The sequence below is a fragment of the Molossus molossus genome, unplaced genomic scaffold, assembly GCF_014108415.1.
Source record: "Molossus molossus isolate mMolMol1 unplaced genomic scaffold, mMolMol1.p scaffold_m16_p_1, whole genome shotgun sequence".
NCBI lineage: Eukaryota > Metazoa > Chordata > Mammalia > Chiroptera > Molossidae > Molossus > Molossus molossus.
The window spans coordinates 251,714,752-251,724,549 of NW_023425344.1; the positions used below are offsets into that span (position 1 = coordinate 251,714,752).

The 9,798-nt window shown below is 60.7% G+C and overlaps 1 protein-coding gene across 1 annotated transcript; it reads left to right on the forward strand.

The window, feature by feature from the left end:
* Positions 1-1,987: 1,987 nt before the first annotated feature.
* Positions 1,988-7,250, forward strand: SIVA1 (SIVA1 apoptosis inducing factor). Its single transcript, XM_036272999.1, has 4 exons — positions 1,988-2,129; positions 4,227-4,421; positions 5,290-5,446; positions 6,992-7,250. The coding sequence occupies exons 1-4, from the start codon at positions 2,012-2,014 to the stop codon at positions 7,047-7,049; spliced, it is 528 nt and encodes a 175-aa protein (XP_036128892.1). The 5' UTR covers positions 1,988-2,011; the 3' UTR covers positions 7,050-7,250.
* The last annotated feature ends 2,548 nt before the right edge of the window (positions 7,251-9,798 follow it).

Genomic DNA, 9,798 nt, shown 5'->3' on the forward strand with positions numbered 1-9,798 from the left:
GGAAGGGAGAGAGCGTGAGAACTCGATGAGTCAGGGGAGTGCACACAAAGGAAGAGTGTGGCTCCTACTGCCTGGCTGGGGTCTGGCTCACACAGAGCTCAGCTGTTCACACAGGCCCGGAGCCAGGCTCTTCACACAGGCCCGGAGCTGGGCCCTTCACAGGCCCAGAGCCAAGCTCCTTGCTTCCCAGGTTTGCAGAGTGAAGCTCTTTGGGGGCTGCTTGAGGAAAAACTTTGAACATATCCAGAAAAGGGTTAAGAAAAAACTGAAGAGCATTCCCATTGTTTAAGAGGCTCAGACTATCTCAGACTGGACCTTGTCCATCTTATCACTGGAAGGGTGTCCCTTTGTCCCCCATCTCCCCATACACCACCCTCCCCTAGCTCCAAGGGACCAGCTTCTACTCTCTGCTCCTGAGTTCGAGGATTTCAGATGCCACATGTGAGATCATACGATATTTATCTTTCTCTCTCTGACTTACTTCATTTAGCATAATACCCTCTAGATCCATCCACATTGGTGCAAAGGGTAGGAAGTCCTTTTTATGGCCGAGTAATATTCCGTTGTGTGTATGCACCACCTCTTCTCTGTCCATACATCGGTCCATGGCGCCTAGGTGGCTGCCATGTCTTGGCCACTGCGAATAGCGCCGCAGTGAACACGGGGGTGCAGACATCGCCTGGAGAAAGTGATTTCATTTCCTTTCTATGTCTAGACGTGGGATTGCTGGGTCATATGGTCATTCTGTTTCAGTATTTTGAAGAACCAGTTGGTTAAGTCTACAAAGGTCACATGCGTTGGGTCCTAAGCCAAGCTGATTGGGGACCTTATAAAAAGAGGAGATTGGGACATAGACACACAGAGGGACGGCCACGTGAGGACACAGGCAGGTGGCCAGTCACATGCCCGGGAGATTGGCCTGGGCGGAGCCAGCCCGCGACACCTGCTCCGACCCGGGGACAGGCCTGTGAGCGCTGCGGACCACAGTGAATGAACACAGCACTCATGGGCCCTGGACAAACGTCTTCAAGTTAGACTGAAATGTAAGAGCTGAATCCCCCTTTTCAGCTGAACTCATTGGGGTGGCAGTGGTTAGTAGGATTACATAAGCTTCAGGTCTACTATGATACTGCAATACATTATTATAATGCATCATCGTGCGGTACACTGCGCGCCTCGGGAGGAGCCGCCGGCAGACGTGACGTCACGTGTGACTTGCAGTCAGACTGGGGCCTCGGCTCTCGTCACCGAAAGTGCATGACGCAGGAGCCGAAAGAAGCGGGTGGGGGGCAGTGGCGCTGCCGAGCCAAACGGAGCGGCTGTAGAGATGCGCTTCCGGGCAACGGTGGGGTCGAGCCGGGTGACCCCGCGCGCGCCCCGCGGGTCCGTCCGAACAGCGGCGCCGGCGGCGGCGGGGACTGGGCGTGACGTCAGGCCTACTCCGGGGCGTGCAACGTCACTCTCCGCTTCGGTGAGGATGGGAATGCCGACAGAGTGAAAATTAGGAGACGTGGAGTCACCCTCCATCTCTACTGACTTAAACCAGGAACTAGAACCAGTTTCGACAGTTGTTTACCGACCAAAAGAAAAAAAACCTGAGACACCCCGTCCCTCCCACCCAGTCACGCGCCGCGCCTCTCGCGAGTCCCGCCCCCAAGGTCGCCTTCGGCCTATCCCGCGGCGCGCCGCACTCAGGGCCCACCCCCGGCGCGCGAGTCTTGCCCTCAGCCGGCCTATCCGGAGCCGCGTGCTCACGACCCCACCCTCTCCCAGCCCCGGCGCGCCCACTTGCCAGGGCTGTTTCCCGCGCCGCGCGCGAGCCCCGCCCCCGAGATCTCCCCGGCCTATTCCGCGCCGCGCTGCTCACGAGCCCCGCCCCTGCCCTCGCCGCTGGCCTATCCCGCGCGGCGCCACGCACGCGCTCCGTCCTCGCCCTGCGCGAGGGTTGGCGCGCGTCTGTGACGAAACGAACGCGGCCAGGCGCGGACGCCGAGCTCTGCGGCCCGCGGCGATGCCCAAGCGGGGCTGCCCCTTCGGGGACGCGGCCCCGCTGCAGCTCAAGGTCCGCGTGGGCTGGAAGGAGCTGGGCCGCGGCGTGTGCGCCGAGCATTACTCGCGAGAGATCTTCGGTGAGTGCGGGATAGGCCTTCCTCCCTGCGGCGCAGGTCTGGGCACCGGCCCCCACAGGCCGCGCCCCCGGGAGCTGGGAGGCCGGGGAGCCGCTGGGAGGCCGGGGAGCCGCTGGGAGGCCGGGGATTGGGAGCAGGGAGCGGGGCGTGGTTGCACCCATGTTCACCAGCGGTGGCCCCTCTGCGCGGGGCCGCGTCGGGGCTCGGTCCTGCGGGGGTGCCGAGCTCGCGAGCAGCTAACCCTGCTCGGCGCGGCGCCGGGGTCCCTGCGGCCCAGCGAGAGGTCGGGAGTGGCGTGTTCTGGGTGGACTAACCAGGAGGTATTTGAGGAGCGCGCCCTCCCGCCAGGCACTGCGGCTGCGCGCGAGGCGCCGCCTCCGGGAGCTCGGGCCTCGGGTGGAGGACTGGCCGGGGTGGTCCGCGCAGGCGCAGGTCGCTGCAAGCCGCCGGCAGGGGTGTCGGAGGGCTCGGGGAGAAGCGTCTGAGCTGAACCCTGCCGGGGAAAGCAGTCAGGCGGGCGGAGGGCGAGGAGGGCGACCCCGGCCTGCGGGACAGCACGTGCAAAGGCCGGGAAGCGGGGGCGCAGCAGGGTTCGTGTGGCTGGAAGGGCCAGCTCAGGGTGATGTGTGAGGGCAGCCAGCCGTCGGAGACCTTCTCACTTGGCGCTCTCGTGAACATTTTTAGATGCGTTGATGTTATTGACCATCAGTTTGGGGTGGTTGATACTCTGGGGCAGCTACAACGCGGAGCTTACCTTACCGAGAGGAAGGGGCGGGGATTTGCACCCGCTGAGCTGTTAGGGACCTGGGTGTTTGTAATTGAGTGTTGCTGCTTTGTGTTAGGGGCTCCGAGAGGAGCCCGCCTCCGGAGACCCCGGTTCTCTTTTCCTGGGTCTCCCAGTCACCCAGCTACCGCCTCCTGCAGCTGCTCTGCACCTTGTGTCCGTGCATACTTGGGCTGTAAACACAGTTCCTTCCCCAGGCCGTGCAAATGCGTGCCCCGTCGGGAAACTCAAAACCGTAAACACTGTGCGAGCAACAAGACTGAAAATGGGAACCAAAGCAGCCTGGCTCTTGACTCTCTCCCTTGACCTCAGTCTTGCTGGGCCGCAAGCAGTGCAGGCTCGTGGGGTGGGGGTGGGGGCTCCCTGGGCATTGCATAATGCAGGCAGGACACCCAGCTTGAACTCACATCTCATATGTGATGAACTCCAAGCTGGAGGTCATTCACCCCGACCACAAGACTTCGAAGACAAACATTAGCCTTCCAAGGTGACCCCCAACCCTATTCCCATCCTGTTCAGGTTGGGGGTGGTTGCAGGACAGCCTGGAGGAGGAGCTGAGTGTGGCTGGGCTGTCATCAGCCACTACATCTGAGTTACCTGGTAACAGTTCTGGTCAGTTTCACGGAGCCACCAGCTTCTAGCAGTTCCTCCCTCGCTCTGTGGGGACACAGCAGAAAGGACAAAGTATTGTGGGGGCTGGCACCAGCACTTGGTCTTGTGAGAGCCTCTGGTGGCTGGCTTGTGGTCTGATGGAAAGCCCCTGCTCTGGGTGCTGAGCAGCCACTTCAGCTCTGGGGGCGGGGCGGACAGTGTCCAGGGCCCACAGAAGCCTGGTAGGTTTCCTGTGTCAGGAGCCAGCTGCTGCCATACCTCTTGCCAGCAGCTCTGCAGTGAGTGAGGGGCCAACTGACCGGGGCTTCGAGGCCCAGCTCTGAACCTCTGCCTCTGAGTTTGTGCTCCGTAGCACGGAGCTCCTCGGTGCTGGACCCAGTGGACTGGTGGGCTCTGGCAAGGGGGGAGCAGCAGCGAGATGAGGCTGCACCTCGAGAGAGCTCTGAGGAAAAGGGGCGGAGTGATTGAGACAGAGCCCGGTGGGGCTGCAGAGTCCCAACCTCCCTGTAGGAGGCGGCAGCTTAGCCTGGGTAAGGGTGGGTGGGAGGTAGAGTGGACCCAGTTCACCAGGGAGCAGCGGGGCGGGGGGCCTGGAGAGCAGAGCACAGAGGGGCCTCGCCACACCTGGCTTGAAGGACGAGGTGGCTGTGCAAAGGGGCCCACACTTTGAAGGTGTGACGGGGCGTGCTTTGTCTCCCCAGAGAAGACCAGGCAGCTCCTTTTTCGTGGGGCCCAGGCCTACATGGACCATGTGTGGGAGGAAGGCTGCGCTATGGTTGACCTACCAGAGTCCCCAAAGCCAGGCCCCATGGAGGCCCCTCGGGCCACGCGTGGGCAGATGCTGATTGGACCCGATGGCCGACTGATGAGGAGGGGAGCCCAGGCCTGCGAAGCTGGTGAGTGAGGCTGGCAGTGGGCGCTTCCCAGCGATGCGCTAGGGATGGACACGGTAAGTGCCGTCCTGCCACCTGAGACACTGTCTGCCCAGCAGGGTGAGCCCTGGGAGGCCCTGACTTGTGGAGTTTCTGTCCCTGCCAACATTCAAGTCAGGGAGTTACTCGTTTTTATTTATTTATTTTTGGTTAATCCTCACCCGAAGATATTTTTCCACTGATATTTCAGAGAGTGGAAGGGAGTGGGGGGGGGGGTGGCGAGATACATTGGTTGGTTGCCTCCCACACAACCCCTACTGGGGTCAGGGATCGTACCTGAGACCCTTCAGTCCATAGGCTGACTCTAACCACTGAGCAAGACTGGCCAGGACCAAGTCATGGAGTTGTAAACGCTTTTAACTGTCAGGGGGAAAGGAGCAGAGACACGCCCATACCCCCCGCCCCCGTGGCCTTCGAGTGTGTCCCACCTGCTTTCCTGCAGCTCCGCAGGGTCCTGTCTGAGCGGGAACAGCCTGGTCATGTGTCGGTGTGCATCTCAGACTATCACCTGTTTTGCTCATTATAGTCCCCAGCCCACCCCTGGGTCTGTGACATGGGGGCCACACGTTGAGACTCTCACACAGGCAGGGAAGAGCTGACCCTTCCAGCACTGGCACCTGGACCGTGGGAGGTTTGGGTAGCAGAGTCGCAGAGCCCCCTGGGCTCTCCCTCCTGAAACAGGGCTGTGTGTGGACCTGCTCACAGGCGTCTGTGGGGGTCCAGGGAGGTCAGGTGCTGGAGGGTCAGCCGTCCTCAGAGGAGGCGGTGGCCCCAAAGCCCCCAGCACTTCGAGGCATTGGACAGGCTGACAGTTGGCATTTCTTCCTCACAGACGTGTCTGGGGCAGCATCCAGAGCCTGCTCCTCGTGTGTGCGAGCCGTGGACGGGACGGCGGTGTGCGGCCAGTGTGAGCGCGCCCTGTGCGGGCGGTGCGTGCGCGCCTGCGGCAGCTGTGGGGCTGTGGCCTGCGCCCTGTGTGCCCTCGTGGAGTAAGTGCAGGAGCAGCGGGTGGGGCAGCCGGGCTGGGCATTTGGAGACTGTAGTCAGTCCCCTGGGAAACCCGCCGCAGAGGGCCCCTCTGCCCCTGCGCGGTCTGGTGCACAGTCCTCCGAGCCCTGACGTTAGCACTGCACACGGCTTCCCTCCCAGGGCCTCCTCACTGGAGCGGATCTCGGAGGTGGCAGCCGTGCACTGTGTGTCGCCGTCGGTGGGTGGTGGGCTGTCGAGCAGGAATGTGTGTTTGCTGGGCTGTTAGTGAGAGTGTGAGTCCCAGCCGCAGCTGTGAGAAGACGTGTCCCCGAGACATGAGCTGTTGGTGGACCGAAAACCAGCTTTGACCAGGCCGTCTTTAGACCAGCCTTGGGAAGTGAGGGGTGTGTCTGGCGGGACAGAAAGCCGGGGCGGTGTGGGTGGCCCAGGGGAAGGACCCACGCCCCAAGATGGCCCCAGGGAGTCCTGAATGTAAGTTTCACCAGCTTAATTCTTCTGTTTATGTGTGGACTGCAGGGCAGGGCTGGCTGTGGCCAGGGGCCTCCTCACCCGAGGACAGGAACACAGCAGAGGGGCTGGAAACCCTCCTGCCTGCAGTGTCCCTGCTGTCCTCCCTGCCAGCCTCGACTTCCTCGACTTCCTCTTCCCTTTGCCCATAGAATTCACACTGCCACGTCAGAGCAGGCCTCAGGCCTCACGGTGCACACGCCTTGGTTCTCGTGGCCACAACCAGGGGGTGGGCTCTCTGTCCTGTGTCACAAACCAACGACCTGCTCCAGGTCACAAAGCTGAATTGCCATCCCCAGGCTTGGAAGCCAGACCTTGGGCCTCTGTGCCCATAGTCTTCTGCCCCCTCCCCAGCTGCTTTAGGCGTGGTCCCAGATTCCTGCTGCTGGTGGTGGCCTGCCCACACTGGAGTGTCCTTGCTCACAGCTCTGCTGCTGGGGGGTGCTGGCTGGGGCTGTAACAGCTCACTCGCAAAAACCTGCTCACACCTCTGACTCACGGTGATGCCGTAGACAGTCTGCCTTGGTCTCCTGTGGTGTGCTGCCAGTTAGTTCCCTGGCCTTCCAGGGCCTCTCCCAAGGTGTTTTCCCTGCAAATGTTCTCATCTTGACTGTTTGATATGAACTGTCATGGTTTAGTAAATCCTGACTGGACAACCGGGAGGTTTCTGGGAGGCCTCCTTCCAGGGTGTTACCCAGCTTGGGCCCAGGCGGCCGGTTGGCTGTCAATCTGCAAACAGCCGGCCTTCGTCCTCACTCTGGTAGCCCGCAGCCCCGGGGGGGGGCATCGCAGGTGGTTTCTCCCGAGGCCGTGGGCGGGTCTGCTCCGCGCCTGTCCCGGCTTCCAGTGGTGGCTGGCACGCTCGGTGCCCCAGTGCTCTTCCCAGGACACTCGCGCGGGGGGGACTCCGTCCTAATTAACTGCAGCTGCAGCCAGCCACGGCGTCCCAGTGAGGTCCCGGGTCAGCACCTCGACATGTAAGCGGGGGGACCCAGCGCAGCCCCTAATACCAGCTCCTCTCTCCTGCGGTGTCACAGCTGCGGCGACATTCACGAGAAGGTGCTCTGCGCCAGCTGTGCCGTGTTCGAGTCCTGAGGGCCACCTGGAGGCAGCTGCCTGGATGGCTCGCTGAACAGCGCAGAGGACTGTGGGGGTGGGGGCTTTCTGATCGGTGTTTTGTACTCCTGATGACTGAATAAATGCTATCTATTTAGACAGAGTACTTGCACGTGTTGACAGCCCTGAGGGTGCAGCCTCCTGGCCCTGTGACTGGCCAGGAGCTGAGGGGCCCACAGAGGGGGCGGGGTCTCAGCCCGTTTGGCAGCTCATTGGCCATGCCTGCTGAGGGGTGCCTGCTGCTCGCCCCCCTTTACAGTTGGGGAAGCCCAGGTCAAAGTGGGTCTTTACCAGCCCACCCAGCTAGTCTTGGTGAGAAAGCACTTTGGGCTCAAGAGCCCAGAGTGGGTAACCATTGTGCCAGCACACCTTGGGAGAGGGGGCAATGTCCGGACTGGTCCCCCACCCTCCTGCCCTCCTGCGGCTGGCCTGGAGAGGAAGGGGTGGGGGTGGGACACAGAAAGGACCCCAGGCCTGCTACCCCTCACTACCCCCACAGCCGCCGGGCCTGCTGCTCGGGCCTTGCTGGCCGTGCAGGATAGCGCTCAGAAGTTCTCTCTGAGGTGCCTGTCTCCGGACACCCCAAACTGCTCTCCCCGGTCATTGCTGCAGGAGGTGGCCCACCTGGGATGGGGACATGAGATAAGACCATGCTGTGTTCATGCCAGTGATCTTGAAGCCACCCCTGGCCACAGGAATATCCCTAAGGCATCTCCCCCCTTCACCAAAGGGGGTTCCATGGGAAGGAGCCGGTCACACCTTCAGTCTGGCCAGCTGGGCCCCACCTGACACCCCAGCACCAGCTTGGAAGGCACCTCCCCATTTTCATACCACACCTGCCACTTGGTAGCCATTTGCTCCAAGTCGGAGGGTAATGGGAGGGTATAGCTGTATTTTCTGGTTTCTACAATGTACTTTTCCATTTTTAATTGTGTGGAAATGCACACAAAATGTACCATTTAATCCATTCCAAGTGCTCAGCTCGGTGGTATCAAGCACATTCCCACTGTTCTGCTCCCATCGCTGCCATCATCTCTGAACTCATCAGCCTGCCCTGGCCAGTTTGGCTCAGCGGTTAGAGCGTCGGCCTGCGGTCCAGAGAGACCCGGGTTCGGTTCCCGCTAAGGGCACGTACCTCGGTTGCAGTTTGTCCCCACCCTGGTTGGGTCGTGCGGGAAGCAGCCACTTGATGTGTTCCTTTCATATCAATGTTTTTTTCTCTCTCTCTCTTCCTCTCCCTCCCTCCCACTATCTAAACAAAAAATGGAAAAATGTCTTTGGATGAGGATTAAAAAAAAAAAAAAAAGAACTCATCAGCGTGTAAAGCTGAACCTCTGTCCCCATTAATCCTGAGCCACCCCCTGCCCCAGGCACCACCATCCCCTTCTCTGTGTGGACCTGGCTCCTGCAGGCCTGTCACATGGGGTCACAGCATCTGCCCTTCTGCACTGGGCTCATTTCTCAGTGTGTCCTCAAGGTCCACCCATGTGTGGCAGGTGGCAGCGTGTCCTCATCCACCCGTGGGTGGCAGGTGGCAGCGTGTCCTCGAGGTCCACCCGTGTGTGGCAGGTGGCAGCATGTCCTCGAGGTCCACCCGTGTGTGGCATGTGGCAGCGTGTCCTTGAGGTCTACCCGTGGGTGGCAGGTGGCAGCATGTCCTCGAGGTCCACCCGTGGGTGGCAGGTGGCAGCATGTCCTCGAGGTCTACCCGTGGGTGGCAGGTGGCAGCGTGTCCTCAAGGTCCACCCGTGGGTGGCAGGTAGCAGCGTGTCCGTCCTTTGTTGCTCATCCTCACTCAAGGATGTTTTCTGTTGATTTTCAGATAAGAGTGGAAGGGGGGGAGCCAAACATCAATGTGAGAGACACATCCATTGGTTCTCTCCTACACGACACCAACTGGGGCTTGGGATCAAACCTGCAACCCAGGTACATGCCCTTGACTGTGACCGAACTTGCAACCCTTTGGTCTGCAGGCCGATGCGCTAACCACGGAGCACACTGCGCAGGGCTTTGGTCTGCAGGCCGATGCGCTAACCACGGAGCACACTGCGCAGGGCGGCACATCTGTCCTTGAGGCTGAGTGACTGCGTGCTGTGGCTGGGCCGCAGTCTGCCTTATCCATCCTCATTGTGGACACGGGGTGCACCCACACCTCAGCTGCTGTGACTGATGCTGCTGTGGACGTTGGGGTGCAGGTGTTTCTCGGAGTCCCTGCTTCCAGTTGTTCAGGGGTGTGCCCAGAAGTGGGGTTGCTGGAGCAGATGGTCTGCGTTCATTGCTGAGGATCCCGCTGTTGTCCACAGGCGCACAGGGCCCTGTCTGACACGGGGTTATCCAAAACCTGGGTCTTAACCCCCGAAGCTGTGTGCGACATTGGCTGTTTGAGGCTTTAAAAATCTGTACGTTGTGCCTGGGTTGTGGGGCCCAGTGGTTGAGTGTTGACCCTGCACCAAGAGGTCGCCGGTTCAGTTCCAGGTCAGGGCACATGCCCGGGTTGTGGGCCCGATCCCTAGTGGGGGCATGCAGGAGGTGGCCAGTTGATGTTCTTCCTCATCAGTGTTTCTCTCTCTCTCTTCCTCTTATTTCCTCTCTCTCTAAAACAAAAAAATATCAATAAGGAAAAAAAACCTGTACATTGTCACTGCTGTGGTGCAGCTCACTGCCTGTCAGACCAAGCGAGAGGACCCCCCTCCCCCGGGGACTGGGGCTGCACCCCAGGCTGGGTTGT

Coding starts and splice junctions, on each gene's coding strand:
- SIVA1 (XM_036272999.1), top strand. CDS start 2,012: ATGCCCAAGCGGGGCTGCCCCTTCGGGGACGCGGCCCCGCTGCAGCTC. Junction 2,130..4,226: donor TTACTCGCGAGAGATCTTCG/GTGAGTGCGGGA, acceptor TTGTCTCCCCAG/AGAAGACCAGGCAGCTCCTT. Junction 4,422..5,289: donor AGCCCAGGCCTGCGAAGCTG/GTGAGTGAGGCT, acceptor TCTTCCTCACAG/ACGTGTCTGGGGCAGCATCC.